A 19,492-nucleotide genomic window follows, 5' to 3' on the forward strand; every position below is an offset into this window, starting at 1 on the left:
TCAAGCGTTCCAACACTGTGGAGTGATGAGCTGGTAGTGGCAACAGCTGTTGCCATGCCATCCTGCACAAAATGGCCTCAGATCTCCCTGTCTGATCATTTTACCTGACCACCAGAGGGGGAGCCTCTCTCCTCTCCTCTCCTCTCCTCCTCCTCTCCTTTCCTCCACCTCCTCTCCTCTCTGCTCTGATATCATTTAGTATGCTGTGCCAGTCGTGAGCCACTCAGCTTTGTGCAGCTATTATCACATATTCCAGTGATAAATGCAGAATAAATTAGTCAACACTGTCTAATTCAAATGCCATGCTGAGAGGCGAAAGACTGAAAAACAGAACAGTGGAACAACTCCTCTGTATAGACATACTACAGCTACATACAAATGTTTATGAGGCACTTACCTCTGTGTTTCCTCCGTCCCCCTTTCCTGCAGGATCACCCTCAGGGAGGGTGTAAGCTGAGGAAGTGCCGCCACACTCACCTGTGCCTGCTGACCATCTCTACGCTTTAGCCCCGCCCCTCGCCCTGCCCCCTGGTCAGCCTCCAACATGGCTCTAGCAGTCTGGATCGTCTTCACCTGTGCTGTGGCTTTCAGCAACGTTACTCCTTCCTCGCAAGGTGCGTTATAAACATCAAGTTTGATATATTTTATATTGTCACCTCATGAATATACTCATCTGTATTCAGTGTTTATACTCCATGCGTTCACTGTTTATTTATATACACAGTACTGTATATACAATGTATAGAATTTTGCATTGCTTCATTAGGCCTGCTCCCAGTGTTGCACATAAGTGCCTATTGGTTATACTGTGGCTTACAACTGGCCAGACCAGGTTATTGCAAATTAGGATGTATTATTTATAAGTTAGCTACGTGATGAAGGTTAAGTGTATTGACTTGCTGACCAGGCTAGAAACCCTGCAGTTGATTAACCAAACTGTCTCCACAAGAGACGGGGAGAGAGAGAGTGTGAGTGAGTGCATGTGTGAATGTCAATAAAATTTCTTGTCATCTTGATGTTAGTCGGAGCGTGGCAAGAATATAAGGGGGAATCCGTGCATGTAATGGTGCCATATGTGTGACCTCCTTGAATGTGCCATGTACCATAAGATATTTCATTTTATGTTTGTGTGTGCTTGTGTGTGCTAGCTGTTGTAAGCCTGGCAGCAGGTGACCTGGTTGGGCTGAAGTGATGCTGGAGGGTGTGTGTGTGTGTGTGTGTGTGTGTGTGTGTGTGTTAGAAGATGTGTAGGAGGGAAGGAGCAGGGATTGCAGGGGGAGGCAGAGGGCCGGTGAGGGAGAGGAGGGGCTGTTGGGTGTCCTGCTAGTGGCCTGCCACACAGGCAGCAGCACACCATCTGCTGTATGCTCTCAGTCAGGTCTGTGCCAACGAGCCGCTGGGTGATGGACAGCTAGGACAAGGAGGAGGAGGAGGAGCCACTGGGAGGGGCTAGTGATGAAGCAGGAGGAGTTGAGGAAGCCGAGGGAAAGAGGGTAAAATTAAAATGTGTTGGTGTACGCCTGTGTCAGCACTGGTTTTAGCAACCCCTCTGTGTAAGCTCTGATTGGCCAGGTGCTGTTCTAATTTGAGTAGGTGCTGTTTTTTTTCCATCTTAATTTGGCTGCTTTTGCAACATTGGATTTGTGTAGCGTACGTTCTGTTCCATCGGACACATTTGGCCTCTGGCGCTATGTTGCTTTGTGTTTGTCTGTGTGTGGGTGTGTGTATTTGTGTGAAAATAAGCCTCCAACTATCTGTGTGACCTGGCACTTGGGGAGTATTAATAATGCATTAATAATCAATTGACTGTTATCTGTATTCAGCCCCAAAGCACAGGCGCAACATTTGGTTTGATGAAACAAAGAAAATCTTTTTCTAATGGGATCAGGCACCCAGGCACGCACATAGACACATGCTCGTGTGTCTATGTGCACCATTTTGGTGCTCACAATTCTGGCAGCTGAGTTTTGGCTGAAATGTATTCTCTCTATTGTAGCGTGGCTAGAGGAGCAGGAGAGAAAAGTGAAAAAGAACAAGGGAGGTAGCATTTAAAGGAAGAGGGCAGGATTTGAATGTGACGAGAGCTGCTGAAATCACTCTGAGGCTAATCAGAGCTCATTTGGAAACCTGCAGGATCATCACACATGGCTTCACAGTCTAATGTGTACCCCTGCTTCTCCTCGATGTCCCTACTAATCTGCCATGCTTTAACCTCGCTCTACTCCTGACTGCACATTCTAATATTTACTCCTAACACTCGCACATTTATTCTCCACCGGAACCAGCTCTTTAACGCAAATATTCCTAGCCAGCATGAGCTTTGTACACACTCTTCTTCTCTGCTCTGTCCCACAAGTCTCCTGCCCATTCCACACGGTGATTATTTATCTTGTTAAATCACTGTGCAATTCTCCAGCTCTCTTTGAAATGCCTTGGCTGTGTGAAACAATAACAATATTTTCATCTGTGAATGCAAGCTAATTCTAACTTACATATTTATATATATAAACCTCTCTGCCAGCCCTATCGCGGTGGGCTCCCTGACAGATTGACATGTGTACTCTGACACACAGAATGTCCCGCTGATTCCACCGAATGCTCGAGAATGTACAACCCTTCATGCACACTTTTGTTGCTCGGAAAGCCCATTAGGCTTGCTTAATGTGGCAGACATTGCGGGCAGCTGCGCCGTACTCGATGAGTCCTGAAACAGAGCTTTCATTTAGCACAGCGCAAGCATCGGCGTACGTGTGTATTTGTATTTATCTGCAGCAGTGTTGGCAGCAGGGCGATTATAAAAGCTGCTTGGAGGTCATTTCAGCTTGTGTGAATTTGCAGTTCTGCACACACTGTATATGTGTGTGTTTAGTATGTTCATGAATGCACAGCGATGTGTATGTGTATGTGCAAGAATCTATCTGTCTGGGTTTACATGCGTGCGTTGGCATGTCCAGATGGGCGAGTGTGTGTGCGAGAATATTTATGTGGGTATGTGTGTGTGCCACTCATATCAGGACGCTAGTGCCAGCTGACTGGTGGAATCTGTTTTCATCTCCCCTGTATTTAAGCCTTTGCTCTCAGATCAGTCGCGTGGAAAGGCCCCTGGTCCTTTAGTGCACACGCAGACATTTTTATCAGTCTTCCCCTGCTCTCCCCAGCTTTTTTCTTCTGTGCCTTTTCCCCTGAACACTGGTTATTATTTAAGGACGGGGGCCTAGCTGTTTTTACACATCTTCTCAACAAAGTGCTTTAGTCTCTCGACTGTCCTTGGATGGTGACAGAATGTCTGAATGGGGACTGATCTCAATGCAGTGTTTGGCTTTCTATAATGCAGGGGTGGGTAGTTATTTTTCGCAGAGGGCCACATGAAGAATTCACAATGCCTTTGCAAGCCAGATGCTTTTTTTATGACAGAGCTGACAGTTATTTCAGGTCTAACCCTAGATTTAAAATTCTGAGTGAAGATCTTAAAAAATACTTGACCTGAAACCACAACCAATATTGAATTTTTGCACGGAGAGGGGAAACTTTCAGTCCCGCAATACTATAATACTAAAATGATAATTTCAAAACTGCGACCTACTCACTAATTCATAAGAATTGATCCTCTGACAGGCTTGTAGCAATAATATTTCAAGAGGAGGCAATAAAGTGGTAGTGCCGCTAACCTTGCCGTGCTTATTTGGCTTCTTGTTGTATAATTTGCTGAGCAGCATATTGTATTGCTTTGATGTGGGTTTTGTAAACTCTTAGCTCTACACTTTTGTAGCAGTTCTTCGGGCAGAGCACCGGACTTTTGCGTGATATTAGCTGATCAGAATCAGCTGCCACTGCAACAATCAGATATATCCAAAGCAGTCAACGAAGTGGAGGCACGTCCACACTTCTTATTAATAATCCATCGATGCATCACATGGGAAGTATCCTGGGAAGTATTTATACATTAAATATAACAGTTTAGCCATGTGTTGCTCCAAATAGCTCTATTTCCTTTGATGTAAGTGATGCATAATTGTAGACAGACAGATGACTTACGCTGGACTTTAATGGCTTAAATTCAGAACTACTCAGGCAACTTGCATTTTCAAGTTTCTAATAGCTTTGTGTTTTATAGCCTACAGACTGCCATCGGAACCGGCTGGTTGTCGATGTGTTTATGGAGACAAGTAAACGCTCTCATTTTGTCTGAAAATGACCTTTGAATATGTTTTACCCCATTTTTTCTCTGCCATAAAGCTGAAATCCACAGGCTTCACTGACACTAATTGCTGTGTATCATCTGGAGTTTGCAATAAAGAACTGCGTAAAGCCTTTCTTTCTCTCTCTTTGCCTCTTGTGTATGTTTTCAAGCTTTCGTTGCCTCTCCAGCTTATTAGCAGTATTCTGTGCTTCGCACTTCTCTCCAAACACTCGCCTCTTATTTTTATCCAGAGCTTTCTCTCCCCTAACACCTCAGCTATTACTCCCTCTCTCTGCGTCGTGATGGTCTTCCCGCACCCCCCCCCCCCCTCTTTTTACTGGCCTACCTTCTCTCTCTTGGACCCTCTTCCTATTCCCTCTACCATTTCCATTTTCCTCCCCTCCTCCTTTTTCCACCCACCCCACCATGTCTTCTCTTTCACATCCTCTTCTACCCGCCACCTTACCTCACTTTCTATCCCTCTCCCTCGAGTATCACCCCCCTGGCTCTGTTTTTCTTTCCTTACCCTCTGCCTACTATCTGTTAACAGCGCTCATCTCCTGTCATTGTCATTTCCTCCTTTGCCTTTCCTTTCACTCTCTTTCGCCTCCTTCTTTCTCCCATTTGCTACATCCCTTGCTCCCTCCCCGATGCTGGGGGTTGCTGTGTTCTTCAAAGCCCTTGGCTGAGAGCAGTAGATCACAGAGAGGCCTGTGTGAGTGAAAGGTTAATGGATGGCCTTTGAACATATATTGGTTGTCGGGGGCGGGCGGGAGAAGGAGGGAGAGGCCGGGGCGGAGTGGCGGCGTGTTCTTTCAAACCTTCCTTTGAAGATGACGCATGCCGCTCTGATGTGTCTGCGCCTGTATACAGGGGCTGTGCCTTTTTGTTTATTCATTCGTTCACAGTGTTAGCGTACGTGTGTTTTTCTGTGTGTGCGCGCCCATTTTGTTTGTGTGTTTGTGTTTGCTTGTAGTTGTGTGCGTCGGGGTATGTTAGTTTGTGTACATTGATTTGTGTGCTGCAAACAAACTCCTACATAAAGGATTGGGGACTGTGTTCCTGTTTGTGCAGTCGTGTGATAGCTGCCTTTTTCTCTCAGGGCCGAGCTGCGTAACTTTGAGGCTTTGTAGCCACGAAGGACTATTTATGCGTGTGTGTGCGTGCACGTGTGTGCACCGGTTTGTGTGTCCGGGAGTGCTGTTTCGCGAGTGTGTGCAGAAGCGCTGGTGTGTATGTGTCAGGCGTGTCATGTGCTCGAGGTTGCGTGCATTCGCATCTCGTGTGTTTTGTGGACTGCAGATTGATAATTACCAGCAGCAGCTTAAGGCTGGCAGCCAAGGGCAGAGAGAGCAGAGAGGGAGAGAGAGAGAGACGCAGAGAGAGAGAGAGATGGATGAGTGGAGATGTTTGAAAAACAATGAGGGGGGTGAAGGAGGAGAAAGTGATGGGAAGGGAAAAGGTGGGGGGGGAACTGGAGGTGAAGGGTCTGGACAACAGGGAGGAATGAAGACATGGAGAGGGCATGGGGAGGGTGAAGTGGACGGGCGGGGAGGGTAAATGAGAGAGTTTCCGGGTGGATGAAATTGGATGAGGGATCGAGGGATGGTGCCGAGGTGAAAAAGAAAAAACATACTGTATATGTTCATTGCACTGCAGGTGAACAAGATGGCATAGAGGGATAAGAGGCATTCAGTAGTGTTTTACAGCCAAATCCATTTTTAATTTGTAGATATAAAACGTAAAGGTACAGGAGCAACCTAAAATGCTTCACGTTGTGGATACTTGCAAACAGATCAAGCAGCTCATAAACATGCACAGTAAAAATACACACACACACACACACTGTCCACACGTCCGAGCATTTGGCTTAGCGTATAAGGAGGTTAATTAAGTGTCTAATGCAGCGGCAGGGCCGGGCTTTGGCACTCATCTTTCCTAACAAGTCTCTGGATGCGACTCGCAACTCTTCCAAATGCACACGCACATCTTCCTGACAGCAGGGCTTGCACGGTGCTCGCTCAGCCTCCTCCCTCTCTCCTCCACACTTTATCTCTCACTCTTCCTCCTTTTTCTTATCACTTTCTTCTCCTCAGTTTCTCACCACCTTCCTCACCTTCCTCTCGCTGCTTTTCTGTCTCTGCTCCGCTCTCCCCTCGTCCCTGTGGCTGTTTCCCTGCATCACCTGCAGTTTCACTCAGCCACGCTGTTTATATGAATCTAGGTCTGACTCACTGTCTGCTGGCCTGCCTCTTGTGATATGTGCTGGAAACAGAGAACAGAATAGAGTTGTGTTGGGCCTGTAGCACAGCTCCCATCCCTGGGGAGATGGAGGATATTTTACACCGGGTGAATCTCCTACTTTTTAGGCAGGCTGATTTTTATTTTGGGCTATGCCGTTTCCCCCCGCTGAGGCACTTTTATTGCATAATTAGGCGCCAGGGCCAGCAATGAAGTGGTTTGACAGTATGAGCACGTCCCGTCTCGCCTCCCTCCTCAAGTTTGTGTGTGTGTGTTGCTCTGTGTCTCAGTGGCTTTTTAACCGCCTGTCTTAATCTCTCTGCTATGCCTGCTAGTTCCCCCCACAGCAAAGTTTGTCAACACACACAGAGAGTTCTCGAGGTTGACGATGGATGAGGGTTTGGGCTTGTGTGTGTACGCCTGAAAGAATTTTGTTTTGTGTGTGTGTGTGTGTGTGTGTGTGTGTGTGTGTGTGTGTGTGTGTGTGTATCATTGCGAATGCATGGCTATGTGTTGCATGAGGGTGTGTGTGTCCCATTTCCAGCAGGGGCATGTTTAATTCTCTTATGAATGATGTAATGTTATGGGCTGTGCTGTAATTCAGTTCAGTTGGAGGACCGGGCTGCTGGTGGGAGAGGCTGTCTGTGCTGAGCAGATCAGAACAATAGGAGGACCTCGCTCCCACAAATCTGTCTGCCTCACTCCTATTATGTCCGTGACCTTGTGCCTCCACAAAGAAGAACGCTCGTCATGTTCATCTTCTGCCAGCATCTCGTTTGATGGTTTCTATCTTTTTCTATTCTGTCTGTCTACGCTGTGTAATTTGCTCTGCCATCCCATTTTTCCCTCCCTGTGTGTTGGCTTGCCTCTGCTCCATCACAGTGGATGTGTGTCATTTTGGCGCTGCTTTGTGTTCTGACCTTATAGCGCGGCTGGTGACCCCCTATACAGTCGCTCCTCATCTCATCTCCTCCGTCTCCTTCGCCTGTAGGAGACAGGCGGAGGAGTCAGTGGTGATGAGATAGCATCCTAGCTTTGAGGGCAGTGTTACCCCGTCCTATCCACACACACATACACACACACACACTGTCCCACAAGCAGCCCCCACCCCCTGCACCCTCATGTTAGGCCTTTAGGTTTGTCTCCGGATGTCACTTTGTCACAACTCCTCAGCTTGAAGTCTGCCTGGATGTGACAGTTCTGGCCGCATCGCCTCAGCTTGTCTGTGGTGACAGGCCATGCTCCAGCGAGTCATTACGCTAACTTGCAGTGCTAAGTGAGTCGCTAAGATACAGCGCTAAGCTGATAAAGTACTGGAGAAATTGGTCGGGATGATTCTCTGCGAGAGAGGGATTCCCATCACTGAGACCTCTTAGTTCTGTCCAATGACTGTAAAATTACTTGTTCTTCTTCGCCAGCTTTACTAAGGAACTAACCTGAAAATCATGAGGGAACTAGCTTTTTGGCCAGAGCTGAATTTGAGGGCATATGTAGATGTATGCAGTATGCTTTTAAAATTCCACTGTGATCTCTGGGCAAAAAGAGCGTACTCACCTATTAGCCTTAATGCCACTTCAACTTAATTTTAAAGACGGTGATATAACAAGAATTCCACCTCATCAGCAGCATGCCCAGTTTCTCAACTACCAATACTGCTTAGCGAAAACCTTCTCTGGCGCTATGCTTCAGTGGTATGCTAATGAGTGGCATTAGGAGACAACTGCTGGAACAGACAAAGGGGCTAAGAGAGGCTGATCACATTTCGGCCCCCGAAAGACAGTCAGCCATCCAGCTAACAAGTCAGCCTTAGAGCTCCACAAGTATAATCTCTTATTGTGACTCAGTTGCAAAGTCGCTATCACAGTCCCTGGCTACCTGCAAGGCCAAACCTTCTCACTCAATTATTTCTGAGAAAACACACTATAGAGCGTCTGTGGTAACGCGGTCCAAGGTTAAACTGTCGGAGACGTTGAAATCAAAGTGCTTTTTATGTTTGAAAGCTGATGATGGAAAGTTTGTGAAGAGGAATCTTTGTCTATTCATACTGTGAACTTTTCAGAATTCTAAATGTAGTCTCTCTGAGTGGGTCTGACTTAACAAAGATTTTCTGAAACTTTTCTAAAGTCTGGGTCACAACTCGTTGTGATTGCAGGCCATGCCCGGTCATCTCCAAACGATGTTCGCAAACCTTGTGCGTGTGTGCTTGTGTGTGTGCTTGAGAGTGCGATTAGATGTATGACTCGTTATAACAGAGAAGGAATGAGTGTGTGCAAAGACTAGCTCGGCTTCTGTAAAATTATGTTCTCGTCTGAGGGTCCAAGCATCTATCCACCCTCAGGCTTTAATTACTGTGTGAGGATAATGAGTCAAATCCAATCAGTTCTCTCTCTTGCTCTTAATTTGTATGGAGCTTCTATTATGAAGCCAACCGCTTCAGCCTCTCACACCAGCTGCCCTGGAGTGACACCAGGCCCCTGTCTGTTGTGTGTGTGTGTGCGTGCGTGTGTGTGTGTGTGTGTGTGTGTGTTTGAGATCCCTGTTTTTCTGCACGCCACCACATCCATGCAAATCAGGCTGTATAATTATCAAACTGACTCATATCATTATCAGTATGTGTGACAGTTGGTAACCATTCCTTGCAGATGACAGATATTAACACAGTTTTATATACCACAGGAGATGAGTCACTGCTAAGGATTGGATCCACCTATACATATGGCTGCTGCTGAGAAAGACACTCTGTCATCCAGCTATTATGAGTCTGACAGGCACGACTAAATGGCCACGTGTGTATGTGTGCGCGTCTGTGTGTGTGTTGGCTGAAGAGACCCTGAAACCTTAATGGATTCCTGCAGAATGAAGGACAATCGTAGCCCATGGCCAGTCCAAGCTTATCCTCTGCTCATCTCAGCTCAGCTCAGAGCCGAGCCACAGCTCCAGCTAGGCCTCAGGCCATCTGGCTGAAACACAACCACGTACACACACACACACACACTCTCTCTCTCTCTATCTCACACACACACTGAATTCGTGAAGGTAAGTTACACTCTTTTTTGTGAATACGCCATTCAAAAATCTCTATCACGTAAATCTGTATGTAAGGTGCACCCTGCTGTACTTACACAGTGAATTTCACCGTAACCTGGAACCTGTCAAATAGTGAGAGCGTAGGTGTGAAATATGTAGGTGTGAAATATGATACAATATGGAGGAAGTAGAGATTTGCAGTGGGGCCCGAAATAGGCTGGTTATCATGGTTGCTGCCACCATTGAGGTGTAGTGGCTCAATAATGGCTGTGCTCAATTATGGCTAAACATGTACTGTAACAGCCGGGCCGGGAAGAGAAACACCTGAGAAAGATGAGGGATCATACGTTGCACTCTTTATAAAATTGGGCTGGTGAATTTGTTTTATTCCAAAATTTACATCATTGTAATTCAGTAGCCTCATTATGTTTTGCTTGAGCCTTTTTCTTCCAAAACACAACTGTCTTTATAAGAGTTAGCCCAATTTCACTAAATAAACTTGGCATGTCACCATCTAGTCGGCGAGCTGCAGGTGATGTAAGATATAGATACAACAGTGATGTTAAGAAGCTGAAATTATTTACACAAACACAAGCTGATCAGCATAAATAGCAGCTATGTAATGGCCAATTGTTGATCAGAAACACGGCAGAAATTATCTGTATTTATTCAGTAGTGTTGAAACAGCCTACTTCTAACTCAGCCGACAGCCAAGAAATTAAATCAACTGCTCCTTGGGCTGTTTTGTCCAAGAGCTGAGCCCTTCCTCTGTTGCTATTTGTATCAGCGCTCATTGGTGTGGCAGTAGATGGCCCTGAATTGCCGGGAATATTTACCATATAAAGTGGGTTAGTATGTAAAGCATGTTTCACATGTGGTCTTCACCTCTGACAGGGCCTATTGTTCCTGTAGTGTGGGTCCACAGTTAAAGTAGACTGAGCGTGATCACTCCTGGTGGCCCCCTTCAGTTTTACTCTCCTCTTGGCTCGCTGTGTGGTTCTAATCGCTGTCCAGCTGTACGCCGCTGTGTACTTACACCACAGGGTAGTTAAGAGAACAAGGCCACACACTGACACTGTGCACTGTAATACCAACGTGACACCGGGACTGCGTGTATGTGTATGCATATGTGTATGCATGTGTGCAAGTATGCGTGTGCTTGACTGCGAACGTGCACATCCGTCTGCCCAGTACGCCTGCGTCTGTGCTAATTTGCTTGTGTGGGTTTTCGCATTTGTTGTGTGGATTTGTTTGACTGGCCTCGCCTGCTGTTTGCATCTCCGTGTGCTTTAATTAGTATGCGCTTTTGCATCTAGGCCTTTGTGATTTGGCAACGGCACTGCATGCTGGCGAGGCATAAAAGATTTGAAGTCTGTCTGTGCTAGTCATTCAGCCTTAATGGCGTTAGTTACACAACTGAACTCAAGTCCCTGCTGCATAAATGGGTGGCATTTAGAAATATGAGCAAGTCTGATGGCAGTGAATCATGTAGCGCATCGCTGCAGAGCATGTCTGGGATGACTGACATTGACATTGACCCAGATGGGCGCTCCTCCTGAATGGACAGCAGCTGAAACCTAAGCAGTGCTAGCTCAGTGTCAGGAAGGGAAAACAGCCCCGCTCTGTGGGTTTCAGCACTAACAGTAGTCGGGGAGAGGGGCTGACTCAGTGCCCTTGTCTGCTGCTGAGCCCGTCTGGCAGGGGGAAATACTGTGCAGTGCAAGCCTCAGTTTATTAAGAACTTCTAAATTCCAGCCTGCTTAAGTGGCGGTAGCACTGCTCTTTTTTTGATTTGACAGTATGCCCACCATCAGCCTAGTATGCGCCATGTCCTCTCTACTGACAACGCAGAGGAGAGCTTAGTCAAAGCCTTCTGCTCCTTCAGGACAGCGGACAGCACCTAGGAGTCTCTGAAACAGCTCCAGCTCTTCGGATGTTATTTTCCCATAAGAAGTCCTGTCGGTTCAGGACCGCGGACAGCAGCTCTCACAGCCGCTGGCAGCAGTCTCAGCGCAGAGAAGCTGTCCTTCAACACGGCAGAGAACTTCACTGCCAGATCACTTTCTCTGTCTCGACTTCTGTTTTGTTTCCTTGCCCCTGCCTCCACCTGGGCTGCAAACGAAGCTGGCAGCCATTTTGTTATTTTTGCTTTTTTTTTTTGTTTGTGAGGCTGAATGTGGAGGCAGATGGAAAGGTATGCAGTTATGAAGAGAGCTGGAGAGACAGCGAGTGTCTCTCTCAGTGCCTCTTCGCAGCCCTCTTTCATGCCTCTCAGCCTGGCTCAGCGATTAACCCTGAGTGCTCTGCTGTCCCTGCTGACCCTTCTCCACACAGAGCCCCGCTGCCGGCCACAGCGGTACATTGACATGCCTCTCAGACAGCTGATTAACAGCAGTGGGTGTGCAAATGGTTTACATACCAGAGGTGAGGGTGTACACAAATACTAATTCTCTTTTTTTCTCGTTTTTTTCTTGTTCTATCGTTACTCTTTTATTCAGAGTGAATCCTGTGGTGCTGCTCTGTCACCCTGTTGAGGTGTAATAGTCTGCTGGGAAGGACAGTTCATCTCTGGTGGGGGATGAGTATGATAAGCTGCTGCCTGCCTGTGTGTAGGAGTTTGTTAACATTTGAAACTCTCACAGTTTGTTTCACAAGTGGTGCAATATCTTGTTGGAGAAGCTGCTGCGGCTGCAAATTCATCATGCCAATATGTGATCTGTGATGTTCCCGTGTGAAAACTGGATTGCCAGACTATGCATCAACAGTGCTGAAATATTAGTGCTCAGTTAAGGCGCGTCAATAATGGCTCATTTGTGTTTTACATGACAGTAGGAGCCACTTCCATTCTGCCTGCTCTTGTCGGATACTACACATCATATTTACAATGTGGTCGAATAATAAAGTGCCTCCTAAAAGTATTAAGGTTCATTGAATTGTCAATAACTTTGCCTCTCTCCCTCTGTTCCACTCCAGCTCTGAGCCGGTCAATGATGCCCTTCGGCTTGATGCGTCGAGAGCTGGCGTGCGAAGGCTACCCGATCGAGCTGCGCTGCCCTGGGAGTGATGTCATCATGATCGAGACGGCCAACTACGGCCGCACGGATGACAAGATCTGTGACGCGGACCCCTTCCAGATGGAGAATGTGCAGTGCTACCTGCCCGACGCCTTCAAGATAATGTCACAGAGGTAGCTATTGATCTGTTTGGATCTTGTGTATGTGTTGGTACGGAGTCAGAAACAACCAAGATGTTATTTCACCACGTAATTCCTCAAGAATTTCCTGCTTTTCCTCCTGAGGTGTTGGTATCTTGTGCGGAACACTGAAGTCAGCATCCTTGTTCACCACTGCATCTTGGCGAGACGTGCATGCGTATGGCGGTGTACGCGTGTGTGTGTTCAGTTGCGCGTACGTGCCCGAGAGTGTGTATGTGAATGCGTATGTTTTGGATTGCTGCGAGAGTGTTTGTAGGGGCTTCCTACAGCTGCTCTCTGTGTTTGCGCTCAGCATCTGCTTCCTCTGAGCTCAGATCAATGGAAGGCCTCTCCCAGCTATCCATCACGCATGTAATGGAGGTAGAGGGTGCTAGCTTGCCGAGAGAGAGGAGGGAGGGAGGTGGCATGGGGTGGAGGAGTGGAGGAAGGAGAGAGACGACTAAAACTGACGGGATGATAGAGTGAGTTCAGCACAGACTGGAGATATGAACAGAGCGAGAGACAGCGCGGGGGAGAAATGCTAAAAGCTGGATAGAGAAGGATTATGTGATGAGAATGAGTGAGTGCATGTATGTGTGGACGTGGATATCTTCTGTGTTTGACGGGGTGTGCAAACGTGAGAAGGCATGCGGCGGCGGCGTTTAGATGTAGGTATTATGTGCATATGAATGTTTTCCCTGTGCGTGTGGAGTATTTGCCTTAGCCCCCCTCGTCCTTCCCTGTTCTCTCACCTCTAATTGCTCCCACTCACAATCCCCCAGGAGAGGAGCCTCTTACGTCACTCGCCCTCTCTCTGTCTCTCCCCTCCCACCTTCCCTCTCTCTATCCTTCATCCCACTCCTTTTCCCCCTCCCGCACTCCCTCTCCGTTTCCCACCTCCCCTCGGGTGCAGCTGTCACATGATCTAGTCTAGTGTGAAATTACTCCCTTCCCTACCGTTCTCTCTGTCTTCCAGAGCCTGAAGATGTTTTTTTTTTGAACCCACTCCTCTTTGTCTTTCTTACAATGGCACTTGTCATTTTTTTATCACTTACTTCCTCCCTTCTCTCTCTCTTTTCTCCCTTCCATCCTCCTTCTGTGTCCTCCTGCAGGTGTAATAACCGCACCCAGTGTGTGGTGGTAGCGGGGTCGGACGTGTTCCCAGACCCCTGCCCAGGGACCTACAAGTACTTGGAGATCCAGTACGAGTGTGTCCCCTACAGTGAGTACTGAGACCCTGTCACCCCCTCCCAACCCCCTCACCCCATTCACCGCCCCTCCCATCCCTCCCTTTACTCCCCCCACCTGAACCTCCTATCCCCTCTTCAACCCCCCAAAAACCCTAGACAAATGACATCTGCACACTTGCTCTCTCTGGCTTTTTTCAACACAAGCAAAACCGAACAAATCGGACACTCATCCTCACCTGCTGTCTCTCTCTCTGTCTCTCTTTTCTGTCTCTCTCGCACACTGCACAGACACACACATGCACACACTCACACCAGGTGCTAAACCTTTTTTCTTCACCGACAGAGCGACGCACCAGTAGCTGAGAGGGATTTTCACATGGGGGAAGGTGCTCTGCAAATACGGGGTTCGATAAGCACTTCACACACACCCACTGCAAACGCGGGGTCAGCCCTTATTGGCGATCACAGCAGTGTAACACGCGCCGGCCCACACTCACACACTGATTGACCCGGGGGCATGCCACTGCCTTTATCTGGTACCAAACACCTTTGCTGCCCCTCTGATTTCCAATAAAAATTAAAATTGGGCGCAGTGAGATTGGGAGGCAGGGGGTGTTGTGTGTGTGTGTTTGTGTGTGGAAGCTCACAATAGCAATGTTAACACAAACAGCAAAGGGCTTATTTTAGACCACATGACCTGGAGCGCCACACACTTTAATGTCCCCATGGTAACGGCTGACTTCCTCGCGGCACTGCTCAAAGCTCCGTGGCAGGTGTGACATACACACACGCCTGCACACACGCACACAAGTCTACCTCACACTCGCAAAAGGGGGACACACCGTTGCTCTCTTTCTCTCTCCGTCTGACTCTTCCTCCTCTGAGCGAGCATGCACACACCCACGAGAGCACACTCACACGACCAAAGGAGCAGACACAGAAAGGATTATGTGGTGTTGTGTTGATCCTCGTTCATGTGAAAATCTCCGCTCAGCCTCCCCTCCTCCCTCTCATGTATTATTACTCTCAGCATTGATCCCCTCACTGTGCAGGAATACCTGGCTGGAGGGGAGGGGCAGTGGCGCTCCCCTCCACTGGGCAGAAGCAGAATTGGGGTGCAGGAATGGGTGGTGGGAAATTGGATGACATGGGTCTTCTTGGGGTGCAGGGGCTTTTTGATTGATTCCGGGTGGGTGGATATGGGGTGATTCTCTCTGCTTTTTCCTCAGGCACAGATGTTTGTGGTGAGCCGAGTTGACGCCAAGCCCGCTAACCTGCTATGCTCTCTTCTTCTTATTCTCCTTCCTTTTCATCTCTTCTCTCTGAGGTCTCTCACTTATTCTCCCTTTAACTACAATCTCTCACAGTCAGTATCACCTCTTTTCATGTCTCTTAACTCCTCTCTTTCTGTATCCTGCTTTTTCTCTGTTTCACCTCCCATCTAAACTGGAAGCTCTTTAATCTTCATCCATCGCCCCATTTCTCTCATTCCTCTTCTATTTTTACTCTCTGTCCATCAATCTTCCACAGCATCTTATCATTATACTCTGTCTCTTCCGCTGTCTCTGTCGTTTTCTTTCTTTTACAGGTGGGACAAATATTCATATATCCAGCAATCCAGCTCTGACAGAGAGGCTCAGAGAAACTCAGGGACTTCCAAGCAGCTTTTGGTGTCTTTTCCCTCGGTCTGCTCACTGCTTTTGTGCCCTCAGTTTACCTTTCGAGTGACTTTGTTGAGTCAGGTTGCAGCCACAGTCACAGATAAGAAGAGGTTAGCTGGGTTTCTTTCCAGTGGGGATTATTGTCTGGTGTGAATCTTTTCTTCACAGCCTTCCAAGTGGCCACAAGTGTTCTTCTCGAGTCCCCTCTTCACCTGTCTGCCAGTCAATGTTAGGTGCGGTCAGACTGACCCTCTCCAGGTGTGTGACTTTGTTAGTCCTCTGGTAGTTCTGTGCTGTGGCTTTGTGTCCTGTATTGTATTGTCCATGGAGGGTGATGGTAGCATTGCTTAGCTGAACTTGCCTCCTTCTCCTCATGCATTATAACCTTGTCTTTTTCCCTCTGACTGCACAAGGGAGCTCGTTCTCTTTCTCCTCGAAGCAATCAAAGGGGTGATTAAATAGCTGCTGACTTGCATTTTTCCCCCCGTGTTTGGAAAAAAACATTGTTGATTGTGTCTGAAATATGACGCAGCTTAGAAAATTGGAAGCTGATCCCTCTATGATGAAAAGTCCCGCCTGTCTGAGGTGACAACGAAAAGCCAATTACCCCTGTCCTCTGCCACTCTCCCCGTCTGGAGAAACACGACCACGCTGCGCTCATTCACACACCCACACAGACAGACAAATGAGTATACACGCACACATATGCACACAGCTCATACTGCAGGCTGTGGAACGTGTTCGCGCTCATCTGACAAAGTAAATATGACCTGACACATTCAGACTCAGAGCTGGAACTGTTCATCCCAAAACCTAGTCACCGTCGCACCGCACGCCACTCAACTCGGCCACTTTTAATTACCAAGAGAGGGGGCGCGTCGCTCTCTTCAGTTCTGCCTCAGCAGAGATTTGTCAAGATTAATTGAATTTGCCGCTGCTAATCGCTCTGGTAATGCCCCATCGTTCACGACTGGCTGGAAACACTGGGCATTCTGGCACCATCCAAGGCTGACGGATGTTTTCCGTCGGTTGTCTCGACAAAAAGGTGAACAATAGAGAGATGACATGTAAAGGTTGTGTGTCATAGCAGCGGAGATGGTGTGCAGCCGCGTTGATGGCTGAGTGTGATGTTCGTGTCTGACAGAGTCCTCTATGTGCGTGTCACACGGGCGCAATGTTACCAGTCACCTGAAACAGTGAGGTGACAGCCAGAGCCGAGCTGACACACACACCTCTGTCGGCTGAGCTCAAACAAGGGTCCGGAACGTGTGTGTGTTGCTGTGCGTGGGATTGCCTTGGCAAAATACAACATCCGCCAACAAGTCAAATCATATCTCATCGAGCCAAAAAGCCCTGCGAGGCCTCCCCGCCACATAGCATTGTTTTTGCCAACCGGAACAGAGCAAGACAAAACGACTCAACTGAACTCTCGTTTTGCACTGTCACAGCCTGCTGTAGACTGCTGGATTCCATTAAGACATCACAGATCCATGCACACATCTGCAGCATGTATTTACTGCAGTGGAAACCCTATGCTGCAGTCCTAACACAGATGTACACTGAGTCAAAGTAAATCTACCCTGCAAGAGACCCTGCCCCCCCCCTCTCCTCCAGGACACAGTGCTAGATCATTATTGACTCCTAATGCTCTCTGTTCGGGCCATCCATGCTAGCCATGCCAGAGCCATTAGACTTAGTGTTGTGCCTCTGCTATTTCATCAGCTGTGATTTATCTTGTTAATATGCACACTGCAGGTAGCTGAAGAACCGGCTTTAAAAGTGCCTACTCAGGCTGTATAGTACAGTAGAGATTCTGCAGAGCTTCTTAGGCAACTCCATGTTCTCCACTTCACATTCTTATTTTCGGCCACTGTTTCACTCTATTAAATTGATTATTGCCCACAAATGTATTCAGTGCTGCCTGTTCGTTATGAGACATTGCTTTTTGGACACAAAGCCTCTGAAAATGATAGTTGACTTGTTGGGAAGACTTTGTCAGAGAAGGAATAATGGCATTGTAATATGACAAGTTTGCAGGGGAGGTGAGGAAACACTTTGATGTAGCTGAAAATGAAATTCTATTAATATGTATTGAACCGCCATTAGACGTGCGGCTCATAAATGTTTGGTGAATGAGAGGCTCTGAGGAGGCTTTGCTCGGGCCGTGCAAAGGGACGACTCTTTACCGTGAAAAATATGAAGTGAGAGGAGGAGAAAACAGAGAGGGGAGAGGACGGAAGACGCTGGAGAGGACACACTATCTCTCAGCGCTGTGAAAGAGACAGAGGAGGTGAAGTTGTCCTGCAGTACTCCAACAGTGTGTGTGTGTGCGTGCGTGTGCAAGTGTGTATTCGAGATTGTGTGTTTCTAGCTGTACTCATTAGTGTGGGAGTAATTGATAGGGTTGTAGAGAGCGCTGAGCAGAGTGATTAAGGGGAGAGAGGCCAGTGGCTTATTTCTCAAAAGGGCCCTGAAAGAGAAATGCTGAATGAATCAGACAAACAACCAAGGTGGCCTTAAACTAACCCCCTGCTCACTGTGAGGACAGTTTGATGAGTTTCTGTCTCTTCTCTCTCTCTCTCTATCTGTGTGTGTGTGTGTGTGCACATGTGCATGCGTGGGTGTGTGTGCATCCTTTGGTGCAGCGCGTGTGATGATCCTGTGTGCGTCTGTGCTCGGTGTCTATTTTTCAGGAGAACCAAGAGCAAAAGAATTGGAGTCGACAGAAGTCTTCCACCTACCTTATTCTTTTTCTCCCTTTCAGCAGCATTGAAGAAGTTTACTTTCTCTTTCTGTCCCTCCCTCCACATGTCATTGCTGTGCATCACACGAGTCATTTTCCTCCTCTTTAGGAAAACATGCTCAATGCTCCATTTATAACATCGCATTTAATAGACCTTGTTTTGAGGACTGGACCCTCGCACTTGCATGAAGCGGGCAAGCTGTGCTGTCAGTAGACGCCTCTATGAAAAACCCCATATGTTCGAGCTCTGCTGAATTCTCGTTTCCCCATGCACCACCCCCCTGCCGTTGTTTCAGAGAGGATGAAAGCTCTGGATGCTCGCTGGCTGGTCTCTTCCTCCCATAACCTTGGAGCTAATGATTGCACTCGCAGTTGGTGGTGGGGATGTAATGCTTTCTTGCCCCCTGCCCCAGCTTCACAGGACTCGCATTCATAGCTTTGCCATGTTTACCCCTCTAGGCTGAAAATGGCTACCATTCCCCAGGTCTTCATGGAGGTTGTTTGTCCAGTTTGATCTTGGCATAAGATGATAAATGATCAGTGTTGCTGCTGATACTGATGCTGCCGCTGCTGTACCGCTGCCAAGATGCAAGGCCATCCCCCACACAGATCAGGCTACTGCTAACGCTCCCTTTTTCCTTTTTATTTTGCTCCCTATTTGTCTCTTTACATCTCTGTCTCTCTCACCTTTTTTTTTTTTTTTTTTACGGGCAACCCTGCGAGGTGTCGCGACAATTTCACGGAGCCCTCCAGGGACACCAGACTTCCTACGACACATATACGACAATCACGCTCGCAGTGGGGATCCGCAAGTCATGTGCCTTTTGACACATCCCATCCCAAAAGACATGACAATCCACTTGCACACCACTCGTGCCTCAGCAAACACAGAAGACCGACGCATGTGAAAGCTGAGATCCTCGCTAGTTGCTCCTCCAGCCTCCAGCTGCTCACGGACCTCCCCACATGCTGCGAGACAAGCAGGTACCAAACAGCGTCATGGACGTTGAGGGAGCCACGCCTTACCTGTTCCTGCCAGCTGAGGCCTTGGTGTGACTCAACACAGCAAGCTATTGATTTGTGTGTGATGAGCCCACCATAGACATTTCTCTCATCTTTCTTTTGTATACCCTCCCCCCCGATGACCGTGTCTCCTGGTTTCTCTCTGTGTTTCTGAGGCGTTCCACTCTGTCAAGCCCTCCCTTTCCCCTGTTGTTTGTTCTCTTTTTCTTTGATGAGCCAGCCTCGGCCAGGCAA

The 19,492-nt window shown here is 47.8% G+C and overlaps 1 protein-coding gene across 1 annotated transcript in view; it reads left to right on the forward strand.

Annotated features, from left to right (window-relative positions):
- The first annotated feature begins 505 nt into the window (after positions 1–505).
- adgrl1a (adhesion G protein-coupled receptor L1a) overlaps positions 506–19,492 on the forward strand; it is a 47,810-nt gene continuing 28,823 nt past the window's right edge. Inside the window, exons 1-3 of the mRNA XM_041957996.1 lie at positions 506–614; positions 12,422–12,635; positions 13,754–13,863. Of these exons, the coding sequence (XP_041813930.1) occupies positions 545–614; positions 12,422–12,635; positions 13,754–13,863 (394 nt within the window). The 5' untranslated portion in view covers positions 506–544. The remainder of the gene's footprint in view (positions 615–12,421; positions 12,636–13,753; positions 13,864–19,492) is intronic.

This window comes from Chelmon rostratus, chromosome 17, assembly GCF_017976325.1.
Source record: "Chelmon rostratus isolate fCheRos1 chromosome 17, fCheRos1.pri, whole genome shotgun sequence".
Classification (NCBI taxonomy): Eukaryota; Metazoa; Chordata; class Actinopteri; order Chaetodontiformes; family Chaetodontidae; genus Chelmon; species Chelmon rostratus.